At 46.5% G+C, this 23,029-nt stretch overlaps 1 protein-coding gene across 2 annotated transcripts in view; it reads left to right on the plus strand.

Moving 5' to 3' along the window:
• Window positions 1–1,979: 1,979 nt before the first annotated feature.
• Window positions 1,980–23,029, plus strand: part of LOC137528726 (class I histocompatibility antigen, F10 alpha chain-like) — a 116,134-nt gene continuing 95,084 nt past the window's right edge. The window contains exon 1 of one of the 2 annotated variants that reach the window (XM_068250238.1): window positions 1,980–2,068. In XM_068250238.1, the coding sequence (XP_068106339.1) occupies window positions 2,020–2,068 (49 nt within the window). In that variant the 5' untranslated portion in view covers window positions 1,980–2,019. Of the gene's footprint in view, window positions 2,069–2,106; window positions 2,196–23,029 lie in introns of those variants that run through there. The other variant, XM_068250239.1, reaches the window with a different exon arrangement.

The raw sequence follows: 23,029 nt of genomic DNA on the forward strand, positions 1-23,029 counted from the left end.
AGAGCGGTTTGCATTTTTCCTATACTTAACATTGAGGCAGAAACGCCTCCGCAATCCAAAAAATGCCTCACCCCGGGAGTATGCGTTTCAGCAAAACGCCTCCCGCTCTGGTGTGAACCACCGCATTGAGATACATTGACCAAGCGTATCCGCAGTCGCAAGCGGCTGCAAAAACGCCAAAAAACCCGCTCGGTGTGCACCAGCCCTTTGAGGGGGTCTGGTTGTCCAGGCATCTCCTTATCTTTACTAGAATGGGGAATCTTTCTGGAGGAGCTTTATTGACCTCTTGGTAGATAACAACCTTTTTCCTGTGTAGCAGAGGTCTGGTTGAAAGGAACACTGTTTTCTCAAAACAAGTTAATGAATTTAAAGGGGCTCTCCAACTCATATCTTGTGTGCATTTTTGTATGATTGCGCAGATGGCACATTTCTGCTGGTGAACCCGACTGTCACAGAGCCATGGCTAAAGGAGGAGAGACCGGTCCAGGACCTGCCGTAAGGAGCCACAGACACTGCCGCTGGAGAGAGTTAAGTGATCATCCAAAGTATACTTAGCTACCTATATACTGGGAGCATCTATACCTGGCTACCTAATCTGAGGGCAACTATATCTGGCTAGATTTACTGAGGCACCTATATCTGGCTACCTATACTGAGGGCACCAATGCCTGCTACCTATACTGGGGGCATCTATATCTGGGCTGGCTACTTATCCTGGGGGCACCTGTGCCTGGCTACCTATACTGGGGGCACCTATGCCTGCTACCTATACTGGGGGCATCAATACCTGCTACCTATACTGGGGACACCTTTACCTGGCTACCTATACTGGGGACACCTATACCTGGCTACTTATACTGGGGGCACCTGTGCCTGGCTACCTATACTGGGGGCACCTGTGCCTGGCTACCTATACTGGGGGCACCTGTGCCTGGCTACCTATACTGGGGGCACCTTTACCTGGCTACCTATACTGGGGGCACCTGTGCCTGGCTACCTATACTGGGGGCACCTATACCTGGCTACCTATACTGGGGGCACCTGTGCCTGGCTACCTATACTGGGGGCACCTTTACCTGGCTACCTATACTGGGGGCACCTGTGCCTGGCTACCTATACTGGGGGCACCTATGCCTGGCTACCTATACTGGGGGCACCTATGCCTGGCTACCTATACTGGGGGCACCTGTGCCTGGCTACCTATACTGGGGGCACCTATGCCTGGCTACCTATACTGGGGGCACCTTTACCTGGCTGCGAATAGAGGGTGCATCGGTGTCTTGCTTCCTATACTGAGGGCATTTTTTTTCGGTAGCACCGTGGCTATGACGTGTGGTGCAAATTGTCGGATGCTGTGCGCCAAATGGGGGGAGGGTCACATTCTCTCAAGTTAGCTTCAGGTAGCAAAAGTTTAGTACCAGTTCTGGTTGTGCTGCTTCAGGTTTGCTTCTCTTAAAACTAAATGTTTTCTGGTATTAATCAATAAATAAACCTCTATTTCCAAAAATGTCTCCAGGTTTAACTTTCACTTTGTATCTCTCTTACGTCTCTCAGCTTCTGCAACCTTCCCAGTATTTCTCTGCCCGGCAACTGCTGACACCTCTCTACTCATTTTCCTATTGGACAGAGAGCAGCGCTCCTCCAATCACCTCAGAGCCCCGCCCTCCTGTACACAGAGATACGGACTCACTGTGTGACGCTTCCTGAGCTGCTGCAAGTTCATGGTGGTGTTTGGGGGTCTCAGTGTCCCCCCAGGAGGGAGAAGATGGTCCCCCTCATCCTGCTTATCCTGGGGGTGTCAGGAGTGTATGGTGGTGAGTAGAGGGGGAGGGGTTATTATGGGGGATTCTGCTGGTATAGGGGGGTCTCAGTGTCCCCCCAGGAGGGAGAAGATGGTCCCCCTCATCCTGCTTATCCTGGGGGTGTCAGGAGTGTATGGTGGTGAGTAGAGGGGGAGGGGTTATTATGGGGGATTCTGCTGGTGTTTGGGGGTCTCAGTGTCCCCCCAGGAGGGAGAAGATGGTCCCCCTCATCCTGCTTATCCTGGGGGTGTCAGGAGTGTATGGTGGTGAGTAGAGGGGGAGGGGTTATTATGGGGGATTCTGCTGGTGTTTGGGGGTCTCAGTGTCCCCCCAGGAGGGAGAAGATGGCCCCCCTCCTCCTGCTTATCCTGGGGGTGTCAGGAGTGTATGGTGGTGAGTAGAGGGGAGGGGTTATTATGGGACATCCTGCTGGGCTCAGTATGGAGAGAGTAATAATTGTACCATAGCTCTAAACTGTTCCTCTTTCTTCCTTATTTGTCCCTCTTTCAGGACTCATGTACAGACCTGTGTAAATATAGGTATTTTTCTACTGTAAAATGTGTTCGACTCTAAACTTAATTCACCTCAATTGAATGGTTATATTTCATATTTTCAAATGTTAAAATGAAGGATAGTTAACCTCCCTTGTGGAACGCAGTTTCAGAGGCTGCGTCCGCTGGGAGGATTTTTTGTAGCAAAATGTGTTTTATATCGGTTAGCTAGCACTAGTGATGGGAATTCCGGTGTTCCAACATTTTAGCATACCCGACAGAATAGCATACAAATGCTACTGAGCATGTGCAAAGTCATGCAGGGCATACATTAACCCCATAATACCCATCAGCAGCATTAACCTTTTCAACCCCAGTTAGCTGCCTGTGTGCTGACGTGCAATCCCCACTATCCAAGTGGACATAGAGTTAGAATAAAAAGTTGTCCGAGCGAAGCGAGGACCGAGCCCGCAGCCCAGCGTGCGGGCAAGGGGACACTGATTCTACTAACAAGGGGTATATCACTTTAAATGTATGCTATTCTGTCAATGTATGCTAAAATGTTGGAACACCGGCTCTTTTGGCTCGGCTCCCATTAAAGAGAGTCTGCCTCATAAATAGCAGGGGCACGTGTGCCCCTGCTAAAACGCCGCTATAGCGCGGCTTAACGGGGGTCCCTTCACCCCCAAATCCCCCTCGATACACCCGGGGAGCGCTTCCTGGTTGGGGCAGGGCTAACCGCCGCAGCCCTGCCCCACGCGCGTCTGTCAGCGCGTATCTCCGCCTCTCCCCCGCCCCTCTCAGTCTTCCTTCACTGAGAGGGGCGGGGGAGAGGCGGCGATGCGCGTCTGATAGACGCGACTGGAGGCAGGGCTGCAGCCGTTAGCCCTGCCTCCAGGAAGAAGATTACCAGCGACCATTTTCCGACCAACTTTTGCGGGGGTGGGTTGGGGGTGAAGGGACCCCTGTTTAGCCGCGGGATAGCGGCGTTTTAGCAGGGGCACACGTGCCCCTGCTATATATGAGAGCTGAAGCGAGATTTAGTCTCGCTTCAGTGTCTCTTTAAAGAGCCGGCTCATATGGCTCTCAAACGACTCTTCATTTAATATCATTAGAAGCCACTCAGATACAGAAGAAAAGCCCCGTCTCCATGACAACTACAGGCTGCTTCTCTGAGTGGGGCAATCCCTCCTGCTGCTGCTGCTTTGCTCCACCCCATACACCCCTACAAGCTACAGGGGGAGGACTACATCTCCCGGCATGCCTCAGCGCCCTTTATTACAGAGCAGAGCGCACTGGTGAGTGACTCACAGGCATCAGCTCTTTTTAAACTGAGCACCGGCTCTTGTCGTTCGTCAACAAAGAGCCGGCTCGTTCGCGAACGACCCATCACTAGCTAGTACTTAGCTAGCTAACTATGTTCCCTAAGCCCCGCTGCACCATTTAGCCATCCCCGATCACCACCAGCAATTACGTACCCCTACATGATCCCTCGAGAGCCGCAGCTTCCCATTGAGCTTCACTCGTCGCTATGATGACGATCGGAGCTGACGTCATCCGCAGTCCTGATCGCCGCCACAGCGAGGCCTGGAGCTGATTGGGAGGTGGCGCCATTGCGGGATCCCTGCGGGGTACGTATTACGGCGGTGATCTGGGGGGGCACTTGGGGAACATAGTTAGCTAGGTAAGTGCTAGTTAACAGATATAAACCACATTTTGCTACAAAAAATACTCCCGGGGCCATGTGATTCCCTGCGGCGGCTAGCCCCAGCGTGATAGAAAGGACCAGTGTGGTTTGAAAGATAAAACAAAATCTTTTGATTCTGAATTCTTTGTGATATGCATGGTGAGGGGTGTGGTGGGGGCGTGGTTAGAGGTGTGGCAGGGGCGTGTCTCAAGCTGTCCCTCTTATCTCAAAAAGTTGGGAGGTAGGCTGTACAGAGGAGATATCCAGCAGTGACGTCTCTCTGTCTGGTAACTTATACAGATCTAGATACTGTATGTGTGATGAGCAGCTTGGAACAGACACAGAAGTATCATGGACAGAGCATCGCTTTCCTGCTGGAATCTACTGACAATCAGTGTGCTTTGTGTGGCAGGAACCGATTGTGGTCAGAGAGGAATCAATCCTTTGGCCACATTAGGTGGCAATCTATAAGTGTATGGCCAGCTTAAAGTGTACCTGTAGTGACAAAAAGTACCCAAAATGGATACTCCCCTCAATAAAGGGAAGCTCTCCCCCACCCTCCTCCACCTCCATTCCAGCACTGTGTCCTCAGGAAACCATTGACCAGCCATTGTGCACCTGTGCAATAGTATGAACCCGATCGAGGTTGGCTTTTTCCCTTGAAGCCTGAGCTGATCCATGCTGCTGCGCAGGTGCAGTGCGGCTGCATTCCTTCTCCTACTGGAGCACAGCCGCTAGCTGGAACAGCGAGAGGGAGGGAGACAGGAAGTATCTGAAGGATCCACAGGCTTCCCTCTCCCCAGGTTTGTTTTAAGGCAATTCTTTTGAGTGGGTGTAGAAGCAGGGCTGTGGAGTCGGGCGATTTTGGGTGCCTGGAGTCGGAGTCGTGGAGTCGGGCAATTTTGGGTGCCTGTAGTCGGAGTCGGGAAAAAAATGCACCGACTCCGACTCCTAATGAATTTGTAACTGTAATTAAAATAGAAAATATGATAAAATGTTCTATTTCTCAGATAATAGTCATTAAAAATAATGTATATATACAGTAATAGCTCAAAATTAGTTTATATACTATATACTATATTATCTTATATATACTAAATAACATCTATGCTGTAAGAATAAAGCCTGATGTGTAGCTGTGTCACTAATGGAGATGGTCAATGAGATGGAAATAATTCTGCACTGATGCTGATTTATGCAAATGTATGCACTCCCTTTGCTGATGAAATCAAATAATTTGATATGTTGTTAAAATTTGGTTTGGTGACTACAAATTAAAGGGTACCTGAGACGGATGAAAAGTAAAGTTTTATACATACCTGGGGCTTCCTCCAGCCCCCTTCAGGCTAATCAGTCCCTCGCTGTCCTCCACCACCCGGATCTTCTGCTATGAGTCCTGGTAATTCAGCCAGTCAGCGCTGTCCGGCCGCATGCCGCTCCCACAGCCAGGAACATTCTGCACCTGCGCAATAGTGCTGCACAGGTGTAGTATGCTCCTGGCGGCGGAGTGTGTGCATGCGCACTACTCCCGACTGGCTCAAGTACCTGGACTCATAGCAGAAGATCCAGGTGGTGGAGGAGGACAACGAGGGACTGATTATCCTGAAGCGGCTGGAGGAAGCCCCAGGTATGTATAAAACTTTAATTTCATCTGTCTCAGGTTTACTTTGTTACACAGTAGTACTATACTCTACATATGCACTCCCCACAGAGCTGCAGGGAATCCACTGAGAATGTTGTGCACATTGAACAGAGAGGTGTTGTCTGTCATCCATAAACCTTGTTCAGATTGTGCATGAAGAATGTGTAATAGAGGAAGAATCTCCTCATTCCCCTGCAGAGTACCTGCACATCATTCTTACATGTACCCACACTTACATTGCCTAGGGCCTGATAGATGTTCTTTGTTCCGGTTTTTACCTTTTTTCAAGTACTCTTACCAAGGACTAGTTTTAGTCTAAAGGGAATAAATATAGTAGTCTACATATCCTTCTCACTTCAGTTGTCTTGTAAAATTCCTAAGCATTGGCAGTTAAGAGACGAATTTCACGTTACATACTTTTAATCAACAAAATTGTAATATGCAAATTAGAGGAGTCGGAGTCGGTGGATTTTTGGACCGACTCCACAGCCCTGTGTAGAAGGGTTGGGAAATTAAAGAAAACCTCCCCTGGGGGTACTCACCTTGGGTGGGGGAATCCTCCGGATCCTATTGAGGCTTTCCCCATCCTCCTCGGTCCCACGGCGGCGGAGAAAATCCTCCCGGAGCGGCGGTGATGTAAATATTTACCTCCCCGGCTCCAGCGCAGGCGCAGTATCGCTCTCCGCACGCAGATAGGCAAAAATAGCCAATCTCCGTCGGGCTACTCTACTGCGCAGGCGCGCTGTAGAGTGGACCCGACAGAGATCGGCTATTTTCACCTATCTCTGTGCGGAGAGCCGCAACAGCGCCCCCGCTGGAGCCAGGAAAGGTAAATAAATCAGCGCTTGTTAGGCTTGTCGAGGGAGGATTCCGGGACACTCCGGGGGAGCCAGCGCTGTATTGCCTGAAGCTACAGTGGAGGGGGAAGCCTCATTGGGACCCTGAGGCTTCCCATTCCCAAGGTGAGTAACCTCCAGGGGAACTTTTTTTTGTTACAGGTTCTCTTTAAAGCAATACTGAAGCAAATGAAAGTGTAGATAAGTACCTCAGTTGTAGTAATCGACAGAAAGCATAAGCCTCACAGCACCGCACCTCACCAATAGGCAGATTAGTCACACCATTTTATTCAATAACTCCAGATATAATAAAAACATCAATGTTAGCAGGGAGGGGCTTCCCAGGTGGCATTAAAATGATATCCACCATAAATAATAAGTTCACAATATGTAAACCTGTAGGACAACATTACGTAAAGAGTATAAACCAAGTAGAGTCCAATCAATAAATAAAGTGACCGATTGCTGGGATATAAATATGAACACTGATAATATATAGGTGCTTAGTAAAAATGATTAAAGTACTATAGTGAAAGAGCAAAAAAGTGCTAGAATCAAGTAAGAAAGGACCAAAACCCGAAAGGGTAGACCAAAAGAGTAGAAAGAAAAAGAGTCCTAGATACAAACAACAGGAAGTGTTAAGGAGGCTCAGTGTGAACCAAGAATAATGTGTGGAAAGTGTTGCCAAGAAGATAGGAAAAGAGGTGGCACTGACAAATCAGAGTGTGAACACAGGAGTCCTATCAGACCGTGGATGGGATGCTGCACCCCCCCCCCCTCCCCCCAACAAAATGCAGCGCTGACCCATTCACTGTAGTAAAAGGGATCAGCAACGCACGGCAGCACAGATGGCACCTGATCGCAGCCGTTGCATTCTGATCGCATGGCCATCTGCGCTGAGAAGTGTTCAAGAAACCTAAAACATATACTATTACAGCTATAGTCTATGCTTTTATACTGTGCTAGTGGCCTTAGCTTGTTTAAAAACGGGCTCTAGTAATCGTCACATGCCAGCACACACTCGCCCGCCGCTGGTGCGCACACCTGCTCACCCAGCCAGCCCCCTGGAACGTCCTGCTCCTCTCCTAGGCTGTCCGTGCTGCGCACATGCACAGTGGAAAAGCACACGGACACACAGACACTGATGACACAGGGACACCTGCGGTTTGATTATATAGGATTAGTTTATATTTTTTATTTAATAAATAAAAGAGCTTTTTACTTTGTGATGGTGCTGAACGCTACTTGACCAAAAATTTAAAAAACGCGTGCAAAAACGTGCACAAAGTAAAACACAATATCATCAAAATATCTGAGATGTTGTACAGCCGAAGTGTGCCCAGCCTAAGATTTATGTGGAAGCCCAAATGATTTGCAGATTTACTCATAGCTGTGAAGTGATGCATTGTGGGGATAACTTATTACTTATATGAGCTTGCAGACTTAACCACTTCACTATTGAGGGTTTTTTCTCCTTCTGTACCAGAGGTAAGTCCCTGTCCGCGGCCAACTGACCACAATGCTTAGTTCTGGAGGGGGGAGTGAGGAAGGGAGAGCCCCAGGTGAGGGATGGGGGAGGGGGGGAGACAGCACCCCATTGCCCGCTTCTGTGCCCGCTGCTCCCCATTCACTGTGCTGCCATCCCTCCTGCTGGGGACACCTATTGACCTGGCTACCTATTCTGGGGACACCTATAGACCTGGCTACCTATTCTGGGGACACCGATAGACCTGGCTACTTATTCTAGGGACACCTATAGACCTGGTTACCTATTCTGGGGACACCTATAGACCTGGCTACCTATTCTGGGGACACCTATGGACCTGGTTACCTATTCTGGGGATACCTATAGACCTGGTTACCTATACTGGGGACACCTATAGACTTGACTACTTATACTAGGAACACCTATAGACCTGGTTACCTGTACTAGGGACACCTATAGACCTGGCTATCTAAACTGGGGACACCAATAGACCTGGCCACTAATCCTGGGTACACCTATAGACCTGGCTACCTATACTGGGAACAACTATAGACTTGGTTACTTACAGTGGCTTGCAAAAGTATTCGGCCCCCTTGAAGTTTTTCACATTACTGCCACAAACATGAATCCATTTTATTGGAATTCCACATGAAAGACCAATACAAAGTGGTGTACACGTGAGAAGTGGAACGAAAATCATACATGATTCCAAACATTTTTTACAAATCAACTGCAAAGTGGGGTGTGCGTAATTATTCAGCCCCCTTTGGTCTGAGTGCAGTCAGTTGACCATAGACATGGCCTGATGAGTGCTAATGACTAAATAGAGTGCACCTGTGTGTAATCTAATGTCAGTACAAATACAGCTGCTCTGCAACGACCTCAGAGATTGTCTAAGAGAATATTGGGAGCAACAACACCATGAAGTCCAAAGAACACAGCAGACAGGTCAGGGATAAAGTTATTGAGAAATTTAAAGCAGGCTTAGGCTACAAAAAGATTTCCAAAGCGTTGAACATCCCACGGAGCACTGTTCAAACGATCATTCAGAAATGGAAGGAGTATGGCACAAGGGCTGCACGATTTTAGGTAAAAATTGAAATTGCGATTTTTATCTCAGTAATTGCGATTTCGATTTTTTTCACGATTTTTTTTCGCTACACTGCATTACATTACATAAAACCCCCTCCCCCTCCCAGCTACAGTAACTAGCCACTACAGTTATATTACATGATATCTCACCAGCCTGGGTGGCAGTAGCTGGGTGCTGTCTGGGGGTCCAGGCTGGTCCAAATGTTCCCAATGAGGTGCGCAGTGGGGCGGCAGCAGCAGCGTGATCCATGGTGGCTCCAAGCGGCAATAGCCGCGGTAATGATCCACAATGTGGCCCTTTGATCATACCCGGTTACCGGCATTAGCCCAGCAGCAGCGTGATCCCCAGCCGGTGGTTCCAAGTGGGATAGCAGTAGCAGCTGTAATTATCCTCCCCGCTGGCCCTTTCATCTCCTTCTTTGATCATGGGAGGCATCAGCACGATCCCACCGGACACATGCATAAGATTGCTGCTGATTGGGCAGAAGCTGCGTACAGCTCCGCCTACCGCCTGTTAGCGCATGCTGCGGGTCATGGGGTGACACTAGTGAACTAGGAAGTACGGAAGCCCCTGAGGACTCTGCCGCTATAGCGGCTGAGGTCAGCCGCTATAGCGGCAGAGTCCTCAGGGGCTTCCGTACTTCCTATAGCGGCAGAGTCCTCCCTCCGTACTTCCTAGTTCACTTGTGTCACCCCATGACCCGCAGCATGCGCTAACAGGCGGTAGGCGGAGCTGTACGCAGCTTCTGCCCAATCAGCAGCAATCTTATGCATGACAGCTTTGGATCCGCCCCCAGCCTCCCTCCGCATTCAGAATTTAATGCATTCGGGCGGGCAGAGCCGTACGGGCAGGCGAAACCGCGATTCACAAAAAACTGACGATCAGAAGATCGTCTTCTAATGAATCGCGGTTTCAATTTAAAACCGAAAAACCGTGCAGCCCTACTGTACACCTACCAAGACAAGGCCGTCCACCTAAACTTACAGGCCGAACAATGAGAGCACTGATCAGAAATGCAGTCCAGAGGTCCATGGTGACTCTGGTCGAGCTGCAGAGATCTACAGCTCAGGTGGGGGAATCTGTCCATAGGACAACTATTAGTCATGCACTGCACAAAATTGACCTTTATGGAAGAGTGGCAAGAAGAAAGCCATTGTTAACAGAAAAGCATAAGAAGTCCCGTTTCCAGTTTGCCACAAGCGATGTGGGGGACACAGCAAACATGTGGAAGAAGGTGCTCTGGTCAGATGAGACCAAAACGGAACTTTTTGGCCAAAATGCAAAATGCTATGTGTGGCGGAAAACTAACACTGCACATCACTCTGAACACACCATCCCCACTGTCAAATATGTTGGTGGCAGTATCATGCTCTGGGAGTGCTTCTCTTCAGCAGGGACAGGGAAGCTGATCAGAGTTGATGGGAAGATGGATGGAGCCCAATACAGGGCAATCTTGGAAGAACACCTCTTGGAGTCTGAAAAAGACTTGAGACTGGGGCGGAGGTTCAACTTCCAGCAGGACAATGACCCTAAACATAAAGCCAGGGCAACAGTGGAATGCTTTAAAATAAAACATATCCATGTGTTAGAATGGCCTAGTCAAAGTCCAGATCTAAATCCAATCGAAAATCTGTGGCAAGATCTGAAAACTGCTGTTCACAAACACTGTCCATCTAATCTGACTGAGCTGGAGCTGTTTTGCAAAGAAGAATGGGCAAGGATTTCAGTCTCTAGATGTGCAAAGCTGGTAGAGACATACCCTAAAAGACTGGCAGCTATAATTGCAGCAAAAGGTGGTTCTACAAAGTATTGACTCAGGGGGGCTGAATAATTACGCACACCACACTTTGCAGTTATTTATTTGTAAAAAATGTTTGGAATAATGTATGATTTCCGTTCCACTTCTCACATGTACACCACTTTGTATTGGTCTTTCACGTGGAATTCCAATAAAATTGATTCATGTTTGTGGCAGTAATGTGACAAAAAGTGGAAAACTTCAAGGGGGCCGAATACTTTTGCAAGCCACTGTATACTGGGGACACCTATAGCCCTGGATACTTCCACTGGAGACACCTATTGACCTGGCTACCTATACTGGGTTCACCTATTTTGGGGAAACTGCTACCAGATTATCTTTATTTTTAGGGAACCTGTGCTGCCAGATTACGTGTATTTTGGGGAAACGCTGCAAGAATGTGTATGTTGGGGTAGCCTCTGCTTCCAGATTATGTGTATTTTGGGGGAACCACTGTTCCCAGATTAATGTATTTTGGGTGATCCATTGCCAGAATATGTGTATTTTGGGGAACTGCTGCCAGATTATGTGTATGTTGGGGGAACTGCTGTTGCCAGATTACATCTATTTTGGGGGAACCACTGCCATATTATCTGTATTTTGGAGGAGCCTCTGCCAGATAACATGTATTTTTGGTTAGCTGGGGGAGTAAGCAGGCAGCTGCGGCAGCATATGATGGCCTGGGAGTGGGCAGGCAGCTGCGGCAGCATCAGACCTTCTGTGGAGGTGGAGCAGCCAATGTTCCTTTTAAATGTGGCTTTCATTTCCTTTGGCAGCGGTGGTGTGGATGCCCATGTGGTTCATCCACGTGGATGCAGGAGCCGGGTAGATCTGGAGTCTTTATTTTTGTTTTTTTCTGAGGTGCTTGGCCCAGCTACAGACCTGCATTGTACCTACTCCTACCTATTGCCTGATGAATCGGGTATCACGCTGGAGCGTGAACAGGTAGCATAGTCAGTACAAGCAATAGTGAGTAAGATTAGTCAGGTCCAGGCCGTAGTCGTAAACAAAGTCAGAGGTATCGAGGTACAGAGTAACTAGGCAATCTCGTAGTTAATTAACAGGCAGGATCATACACATAAGACAGATGTCAGTCGTATTATAAGGATCAGGCAATAGCGGAGTCGGGGACAGGCCGAGTCGTACACGTGTATCAGGTGGCTGAGGTACAGAAGGATGAGACAATAGCGAGGTCAGGAGGCAGGCAAAAGGTCGGTACACAGATAAATATACAATAGAAGTATTATAATAGTACTAGACTATACAATAGATGTTACTAATATATTACTAGAATATTTTGAAATAGTTTACAAGATAAATACTACAAAATACAAGGCTGACTACCTAGAGTACATATATATTGTGCGTCTACACAATATATAAATGTAACTCATTATAGCTAGCTAGCTAGACCTATAACCGGCGTACTGATTAGTATCAAGGCCAGCGAGTGACTGACTCGCTTGGTCTAATATACCTAGGAGAGGAGATCAGCCCAGCCCACAGGAGGACGGTGTACCATTCAGACACGCCTCCTCAGCCTGTAAAGGCCACTCTGTCTCGCGCGCTTGCGACTAGAGACACCACGCACACGCGTGTCCTGGCTCACCGCCGCAGCGGTGTCGGAGATGCCCCCGAGGAAGACGGCACGGAAGACCCTCCGCGTGAGTGAATCCCGCTGGAGACGCTTTGAGGTAAGATTGTTACAGCGGGGTTATTTCTGCGAAATATGTTGCATTTTCCTCTGGAGTATGTAAATTTGTTCTGCTAAACTTTGTGGGCAAATCTTGTGTCTGGAGGGGGTAAGTCCACCACTGCCTCCACAAATTTTAAACTTTTTAGACATTTTCATTCTTCTGGCATCTCTGTATCCCTGTTACATTGTTCTAAGTCCACCTTTGGTGGAGGGGTGTCATCCCATTTTTTCCTGATCTACGGAGAGTGACTTCTTAATCCTGAGTGGGGTCAGGACTAATCTCCCCACCTGGTGTCACAGTGGTTGCCTTTGAGGTAACCCTGCTTTGTGAGTTTATTTGTACTTACTCTACCAACTTCATCCCATTATCCATCACCAGTACATACTACACTATATTTGGCTCTTGGTGTCCCTATCTTAATTCACTTATTGATTCAGTGTAATGGTGAAGATGTTCTGCATGGTCTGCCAGCCCGGTGTTGTGGTTTGTGGTTACTAGCTTCCGATGATCGGGATGCTGGATCACACGTGTCTCACACTGTTGGCATGGCAGCGGTCTCACAACATGTTTGTGTCCTAACACCTTCATCAGGTGACCTACTGGCAAGCACACGCCAAATTTAACATGTCTCGGCAGTGATTAACATGCACTGAGCATCTGGGACACCTCTTTGTACAATAAGCCTTCAAATAAGGGAGTTTTATAACTCTGTTGGCGGCTGGGGTTTGGGGGAGAGCCATTGCTTACCTAAAAGGGGCTGCCCCATCCATGTGGAGTGCACCATGAGTGTTCGCAGTAACTACCAGTTCAAAGATTCAGCCTGTGGAGCGCACTCCCGGCCTCTGCGCTTTAAACCAAATATTAAACCATAGAGTCCTCTAATGGCACTCTCTTGAAACTGTTTCACAATACGAGCACCGCCATCTATTGGCGAGGAACAGAAAAAGCGTTTGATGAACATCCATTATGTGAAGCCAGTTACTGAAACGCCATTCAAAAATGGTTTATTACAACAAATCAATTCATATACAGCTGGGATCATGAAATGCGCAAAAATAGAAATAGAATTATTCATGGCCGGGTCTAGCCCTCTATGTGGTGGTATACACGGGAATACAAATGATGAGGATAAAATATACATACATAATACATCATCGGAATAATGATCAAAATGGTCAGAGCAGTTGAGATCTCGTGCTTTTCACATGACGGGCCATATGCAATTCACTTTTTCTCCTGAGTTTTCACCTAGGAGATAATTTTTCATCTTCGATTTAAAATAAGTTTTCAGCAGTTTGCAATGGAAAAAGTACCATAAAAACGTGAAAAAGTAGTGCCACAATTATTTTGAGTATTAGTTTGCTTGCTGGTGGTGTAAAAGGCATTTTATTTACAAGTTGTGAAAATATCACCTGGGAGAAAAAAACAAATTGCATTGTATGTCAATATAGTAATGGCCACCCCTCAAGTATAAAGCCTAATTGTAGGTTTAGCCAGCCTATCAGTAAAACAAATGCTAGTTATAAAATGTAACTTTTAATTGCAAAACTTGAAAAAGTGACATATGTGACAAATACAATAAAAAACATCCCTATGTCAGGCCAGTGTGCAGTATTCGGCCTAACGTACGTTTTGTGGCTTTTACAATAGCTCCTTCTTCAAAAGCAATCAGTTACAGTTCAATGTTCGTGACAAAAGGCAATTAAAACTATAATATGAATCAGGGTATGGGTAAATTCCTCTCAAATGCTACAGATATCCATTTCATCTAATTAGCCAATAGGATAGTCAAAATCAGCTGGTATGTATCACTGAAAGTGAAATGTGCAGTATTCAAACCTATAGGTGTAGGTAGTCAGATCTGTCTGTCAGTCTAGTGACCTGAATGGATGCCTTACAGAGCCGGTGGCTTGGAGGGAATAGGCAGCCCTGTGCTTTATCCACGAAATAGGAATAAAGCAAAACTTTTATAAATAGTACACAAGATACATAAGTGTAACTTACAATGGAAAGAGAATTCTTCAAAGGTTACAGAATATTAGCAGTGTGTAAACAGTGCAAAATGTTGCAAACATTTTTTTTTACAAATTGTGCCTGAATTCTTGGTGATTGCTGATGTTGGATTTGGAATATCGGGACAAGAAAATAATGAAAATGAAGCATTTTTTTTTAAACATATCTTTAAAATGGCCAACATATTGTTAATTGTTAAGCACGATAAAAATGGAAATAATGAAAAAAAAAATGCAAAAAAAAAAGTTATAAAAAGTATGTGAGAACTTTACAAAAAATATTTATTAAAAATATTTATTTTGTTAAAGGTAGCCTGAGCAGGTGATAAAAACAGAATTTATATTTACCTGGGGCTTCCACTCACCATAGGCCGGGAGGTGCCCCGGGGTCCTCCTGGCTCCTTCCCTGCTCCGGTTACAGGACTACTTCGGCCTGAAGTAGTCAACATCACGCGGGACGGCTACGCGTCATCATGCTGGCCTGAGAGTCCTGCTTATGCGCGGTCCCAGTGTTCTCCCCAGGATTTTTTTCCAGTCGGGTGGCATGAAAAAGTAGCCGGGTGGGCAGCACGGGGAAATTTGGCGGTGTGGAAAATTAAATATGCACTAATTATGTCCCACACATGCGCCCATGTGTACGATGGCAACCACGTGGAGCATGTGTATGGATGAAGGACGCATCCCGGAGCTAGCGGTGCACACGGATAGGTAAAGTATAGGGGCGGGGGGCACATTGCACATTTGGGGGGTAGGTGGCGGATACTTACAGGCTTGATGGTAGTGTCTGTGCACGATGACAGCCTCTATGCGTTCCTCTGGAGACTGTCGGCTTAGCCTCTGGCGCTGGTCCCGCCTCTTACTACCGCTGAGCCAATGACTGCACAAGCTCGACGGGAAGCGCTGTGCAGATTCGGGAGCAGCGCGCGCGATAGCCAGCCACACGGTGATGGCAGCTGGGAACACAGCCAGCCGGGCGGTAATGGATTTTACCCGGGCGGCCCGCCCACTTGATTGATCCTGGGGAGAACACTGCATAATCCCCAAAAGAGGTCAAGCACTTCCAAAAAATACACAAATCCAGAGTCTCATCACAATAGAGACAATACAGCCCAAGTATGTGCTACCCATGTTTCCTTGGGTCACTTCTGTTTACCACCACATGCCAAAACATGCTAATATGGTAATTGGTTCCTTCACCTAGATTGTGGTAGAGATATCAGACTGGAACATTAGATTGTGAGCTCCACTGAGGCACAGTTTGTAACATAACCATGGGCTCTAATTTAAAGTTCTGCAGGTAAATTCACTTAGTACAGTAATATATGAGCACTGCAGAGATCAAACATCTCTGCTGTAACACCATTCCATTGAGCAGCATTTGAGGAAAAGCAATATTTCTTACATTGTGCAGTTTGTATGCAATCTTTAGTATACTTGAACATACAGCAAGTGGATTAATTAACATATTTTTTTTATAACAATGCAAGTTCAGTTGAACTGTCAGATCAGTTTCTTTAAACTAAACTAAAAAAAACTGAAATGTCAGTCATAACATAAAGGACAAGTAATGAGACATGTGGTTTGATTCTTCACCTCAAAGTCCATTGAGAGAAACTAAAACTATCCCGAGTAATATTTGACTGGTTCTCCTCCCCCTATTTACACCAGATGACTACTGTGCTGTAAGTATATACTGTATAACTCACTGGGATCTCCAATTGTATAGCTATATAAAGAGAAGGCAAATGTTCATAAGACAAAGACGGTGTAAAAAAAAAATTCTGAAGCTAAACAAAGATCTTTCAACTGTATACTTTACATCTACAATTTCTGGAAAAAAAAATCCATTACACACAAGTGATGTGCCGTTCCTCGCCGTTCGGGTTCCCCTGCTTTGCCTGTCACCTGCTCACCGTGCTGACAGAATCTCAGCTTAGTGAGCTGATGTGTTAGATGTCCCGCACCCTCTCCTCGTCCCCCCGAGTTTTCAAACATCCCCCGGCAGAGCAGAGTAGCAAATTAGTCGTTACCAGCAGCGTGTCCGTCCCCCTCCTGCACATACAGGCTCCATTAGCAGAGTGAACAGCGGAAGCTTTCACTCACCGCTCCTTGCCGTTCGGGTTCCCCTGCTTTGCCTGTCACATCTATGACGCTATGCAGTGGCGCCTCGCCACTAGAGGGCATCATAGATATGAGCCGGTGACAGGCAAGCAGGGGAACCCGAACGGCAAGGAGCGGTGAGTGAAAGCTTCCGCCGTTCACTCGGCTAATGGAGCCTGTATGTGCAGGAGGGGGACGGACACGCTACGCTACGGGTAACGACTACTTTGCTACTCTGCAGCGCTGCTCTGTGCAGATTCACAGCGCTGGTTTTTGCAGCGATAGCCGGCCACGTGGTGATCGCAGCTGGGAACGCAGCCAGCCGGGCGGTAATTGATTTTACCCGGGCGGCCCGCCACTTGATTGATCCTGGGGAGAACACTGGGTTCAATCTTAGAGAATGCATGGCAGGACTCTCAAGTCAGCTGGCGTGATGACACGTAGTCGGCTGGTGTGATGTAGCAATCCAGGGAAGTGGGAAGCAGACCTGACGACTTCAGACTGAAGTCTTCCTGTAACCAGAGCCAGGACCTGGACCAGGGAAGGAGCCAGGAGGACACCAGGGGACCTCGTGGCCTACAGAGGGTGGGAGGAAGCCCCAGGTATGTTTAAATTCTGTTTTTATCATCTGCTCAGGGTCCTGGGTCCCTTTAACCACGTCACACCTTTTCCCTTTAAGGAGCAGTTTTGACGTTTTAGCTATTTAATTAGAAATAACTTAATCACATCTTATGTTTCCCCCTGGAAGTAAACAGACATGCGGCATTCAACCGACACCAAGCCAGTTCACCAGACGCAGCTCACCTGATGCTGGCTGCAGGCAGTGGATTCTGGCAAGAAGAGGGCTGTGGGAAAATGGTGTCTGCACCACAGCAATTGAGTCTATTTGTGTCTCCAGTGCTGGGATTTGGGCGCCATTTTCCCGTAACCCTGCGCTGCCTCCGGGATTCGTGATCATTACAACACGTAAGTCATGGACTGACTCAATAAACCCTCTTTGGACGGATTAATAGGTAGATATATCATTACCCCTTACTGCACAAATTTGTATCAAAAATCGCATAAGAATACTTAAAAAGTAAAAAAAAGGCTTCAGAACGTGAAAAAAGCTGTGCTAGGTGGGTGTCTTTGCTTATTCCCTCCCCCCCACACACACACACTTTATGTAATTTATTAGTAGAGCTTGAGTAAGAGCAAGACTTAAGCATTGTATGTGGGGGGATCTTGTGTGGTGGGGGTCTTATGTGTGTGTGTGTGACACTGTACTTCGCTCCTCTTATTTAGATGAAACATGTCGAGCACTACGCTGACACTGTATGTACAGTATGTATGCACTCCTATAAAGGTGTGATTCCCTCAGTCAGTGTGTGTATATATATATATATATATATATATATATATATATATATATATATATATATATATATATATATATATATATATATATATATATATATATATATATATATATATATATATATCTTTACATGTTGCAAAGTTTATTTCCCTGTACACCATGCGGCATTGTTGCAATTAATTGGGATCCGTGATCAGCCTGCCAGCCACGATCCGAGCTGGCAGGCTGAATTAAAGAAATAAAAGCAATTTGCATTTGTGTAGTGCTGCAATCTAGCCTAGCGCTGTACAGGGGACAACCTAGTCACTTCACTGTCCCCAGGAGTGGCTCACAATCTAATCCCTCTCATAGTTTGATGCCTATGAGAGAGTACTGTAGTGTATGGATTGCAGTCTAGGGCCATTTTGGAGGGGGGGGGGGGGGGGGTTAAAAGTAATACGGTTTAAAAAAAAAAACAAAGGTACTCTTTTATTAATTAAAAATAAACATAGCAACAGCAAGCAGAGTCCACCAAAATACAGTTCTATTAGTGGGAAGAAAAGGAGGTAGAATTCATTTGGGTGGTAAGTTGTATGACCAAGCAATAAATTGTTAAAGTGGTGCAGTGCTGAATTGTAAAAATTCGCCTGGTTACTAGGTGGGTATAAACCTGTGGTCCTCAAAAGGTTGAGGGGGAAAATGCTGCCTCGTGTATTTTCAGGAAACACTGCACATTATGGGCTTGATTCACAAAAGAGTTCTGTTAGCACGGCCGTTTTCGCGCGAATTTTCGCATTGTGCGCGATCGCGAATTTTCACGCGAAACGACAACGTTTTCGCGTGCAAACGCAAATTTTACCGCGAAATCGATATCGTTTTCATGCGAAAATTCGTTTCGTTTCGCGCGAAAATTCGCAATCGCGCGCAATGCGAAAGTTCGCGCGAAAACGGCTGTGCTAGCACTCTTTTGTGAATCAAGCCCTATGTGTCTTTTTGGGGAAACACCGCCTCATTATGTGTATTTTCTGGGTAAGAGCTGTGCATTATGTGTATTTTGTGATAAATGCGGCCACATAGGTGTATTTTATGAGAAATGCTGCACATTATGTGTATTTGGAGGAAATGCTTCCGCATTATGTGTATTTTGGGGAAATGCTGTGCATTATGTGTATTTTCTGGCAAACGCTGCTGAATTATGCAGGGCTGTGGAGTCGGAGCAATTTTGGGTGCCTGGAGTCGGAGTCGGGGAAAAATGCACCGACTCCTAATGAATTTAAACTGTAATTAAAATAGAAAATATGATAAAATATTCTATTTCTCAGATAATAGTCATAAATAATTTATATATACAGTAATAGCCTTGCTTAGTCCACAAAAATAAATAAATAAACCAATCAAAATTAGTTACTTGTGCTGCTTCAATAAAGCAGTCCCCATATTTTTAAAGTCAGATACACATCTGATTGTGACTGTATACATGATGTGTACACAGGAATCTCTTATATATACTAAATAACATCTATGCTGTAAGTATAAAGCCTGATGTGTAGCTGTGTCACTGTCACACGAGCCCCGGTGGCTGACCGCAATTAGCCTTCTAAACGGTGCCAGCGCACAGATCGTGCGAACTCTGGTCGCAGTCAATGCGCAGGAACCGTTAAGAGATAGCCGCAGACAAACCAGGAGGGCGCCTGTGAGATACGGGTGATTACAACTTCACCCACTGGTTCAGGGTAAACTGCCACCACCACTGGTATGGGCCAGTGGACCCGATTTACTGACTGACTAGTCCTGCGAATAAAACGGTTAAACACACGATATTCTGTCTAGCCAACAACAAACAAACAGTAGCGTATCTTCAGAGACCCGGGATCAGTTCTGTGTGTGCTGATAAGCAGGGTAGCGGACAGTGAATGACTTGGAGAAAGTCGTTTATTCACGCAATATAAATAATTAATATATACAGACAATTATTAAAATCAACAATTATTAAAACAGTAATAGCCAGTATAAAAAATAAAAGAAGGGAGAAAAATACTTAGTTCCTGGAAAGATGTCCTTTTTGTGGGAAGAATCATAGAGTTCTTGGTTTCAATCAAAGTTCAGAGTTCAGACCAGGTGGATGCCAGCATATCCTCAAGCTGGCACCGATGAGTTCAAGATGTTTTCAGGGTGGAGGGCACTGAGTTTGGGTCCTCTGCCATTCTTATGCCCCTGATCCAGTAGGAGGGAGTGAGGGCGGGGAGCCACACACCCCCTTAGAAGATGAGATGAGCCCTCCCTTTGTCCTGGGGACCAGAAATCATATCTACCCATATATGGGCTCTATCTCACAGAACCGTACAGGTCAGGGCAGATTCATTAACATTTTCAGGTCTGTCTCGATTTACCCAGCGCCCTGATACCAGACATGAGGGGTGGGACCCCTGTGGTATCATCAGGGCACTTTCAAACTGCCTAACTGGCAGTCCTTACCTCAGAATGTTCTGAAACTTCCTCAGAACCAGCACCGGGACTCATGCTACACTTCCCCCACGTTTGGCGAAGCTGCCATCTCAGGAACCCCAGAAATATGACAGATCTGGTAAGTTATGGATTATGCTATGAGACTCATGTTATTCAGGATGTGTTCTAGCTAACAGCTGACTTCCCTTTGATCTTTACCAGGGAGCAAGGTGTCAAGACCTCCCGGAGATTCGTAGCCTGCCTGGCTGCACCTAGGCATCCTGATCACCCTTTGGTTAATTAACATCTACATGAGATCAGCTAGGTGTCACCTGGTTCCCAGAACAGAAAGGGGAATTGTGCCTTCCACAGGGAATATGTCCAAGCTAATTAACACCTCCCCCCAGGCTTTCACTCAGCTACCACAGATCCCCCAGCTGTTCCTAGGCAGAGGGATACTACACATCAAATCTTGGTTCTATTGATCTGAAGCGCAATCGATGCAGGGAATCGAGTGCGATCGCTTTTTCTTCACGGGCGGTTCCAGGACGCGCCTGCGGCCCCGCAACCGTCCGTGACAGTCACTAATAGAGATGGTCAATGAGATGGAAATTATTCTGCGCTGATGCTGATTTATGCAAATGTATGCACTCCCTTTGCTGATGAAATCAAATAATTTGATATGTTGTTAAAATTTGGTTTGGTGACTACGAATTAAAGGGTACCTGAGACAGATGAAAAGAAAAGTTTTATACATACCTGAGGCTTCTTCCAGCCCCCTTCAGGCCAATCAGTCCCTCGCTGTCGTCCTCCGCCACCTGGATCTTCTGCTATGAGTCCCGGTAATTCAACCAGTCAGCGCAGTCCGGCCGCATGCCGCTCCCACAGCAAGGAACATTCTGCACCTGCGCAATAGTGCTGCGCAGGTGTACGCTCCCGGCGGCGGAGTGTGTGCATGCGCACTACGCCAGACAGGCTCAAATACCTGGACTCACAGCAGAAGATCCAGGTGGCGGAGGAGGACAGTGAGGGACTGATTAGCCTGAAGGGGGCTGGAGGAAGCCCCAGGTATGTATAAAACTTTAATTTCATCTGTCTCAGGTTTACATAATATGTCTTGCTGTCTGAGGGGGTCTGGCTGCTGTCTCTGGAACTGTGTTTGGTGCCAAAGAGGTCTGGCTGCTGAAATTTGCTGTTTGTGGTGGAGGATATTTCATTGCACCCCAAGGTAGCCATTTGGTTACTCAGGTTTCTGATTAAAAAAATGTGTTTTAATATGCTGTGTCACTCAACTATATGTTTTTCTTACACATATAAGCACAATACAGTACTCATGTTGGTTAGTACATGGAACGGTTCATTATACCAAAATATTCTCTTTTGAAAAAGATTCTGGTATAGCAGACTGTGTACTGACCAACATGACACCTTTATTGTTGCGCATATAGATGGAAGACAAACATATAGCTGAGAGTGGTTAATTTTTTCACTTTAACCTGCTCGCTACTTGCTGACTGAGGGGGTCTGCCTGCTGTCCCTTGGCTTGTGTTTAGTGCCGCCATTTGCTGTTTGTGGGTGGGGAACAGTTATCTAATTATGGGCTGGTGCACACCAGAAGAGCTTTTCTGAGTGCTTTGTGATTTTAAAAGCTTCTGCTAATGTTATCCGATGTGTGTGTTCACACTGGAGTGATGTAATTTTTTTAAAAATCCCCCATAGCATTGCATTAGCAAGAGCTTTTAAAATCTCTAGCGTTTAAAAAAGCTCTGGTAGTGTGCACCAGCCCTATCTTTAGGTACACTTTGCCTGTGTTTTGGGATAAAGTTCAAGCCCACTGTCTTTGCGTTACACTGTTGCATTATAGTTAGCTCCACCCATATCCTATCATGGTCACACCCATCTAGAGATGTCGCGAACCGCCGATTTTCGGTTCGCGAACTTCCGCGGAAGGTTCGTTTCGCGGAAAAGTTCGCGAACCGCAATAGACTTCAATGGGGAGGCAAACTTTGAAAAATAGAAAAAATTATGCTGGCCACAAAAGTGATGGAAAAGATATGTCAAGGGGTCTAACACCTGGAGGGGGGCATGGATGAGTGGGATACATGCCAAAAGTCCCGGGAAAAATCTGGATGTGACGCAAAGCAGCGTTTTAAGGGCAGAAATCACATTGAATGCTAAATTGCAGGCCTAACGTGCTTTAAAACATCTTGCATGTGTATACATCAATCAGGGAGTGTAATTAGAGTACTGCTTCACACTGACACACCAAACTCACTGTGTAACGCACCGCAAACAGCTGTTTGTGTAGTGACGGCCATGCTGGACTACTGCGCAACATGGCGAGATTGCTCTTCCTTGTTAGAACCTGTTCTTATCACCTTGCTTCGACACCATCGTCTCACAGACTGTGAGATCACTTGACTCTCCACACCGCAAACAGGATATAGACTTTCTCAGGCTTTTTCCAATGTTTACGTTATTTATTCAGGAAACAGGAATACAGACAGATACATTCATCTCCTGGCAAAGCAGACTTCCATGTTGCGTTACAGCTACTTGAATATCTATCCTACTGAAGATACCCAGGTCTTCTTGTATCTACTC

Source organism: Hyperolius riggenbachi, chromosome 8 (assembly GCF_040937935.1).
Source record: "Hyperolius riggenbachi isolate aHypRig1 chromosome 8, aHypRig1.pri, whole genome shotgun sequence".
Taxonomy (NCBI): Eukaryota; Metazoa; Chordata; class Amphibia; order Anura; family Hyperoliidae; genus Hyperolius; species Hyperolius riggenbachi.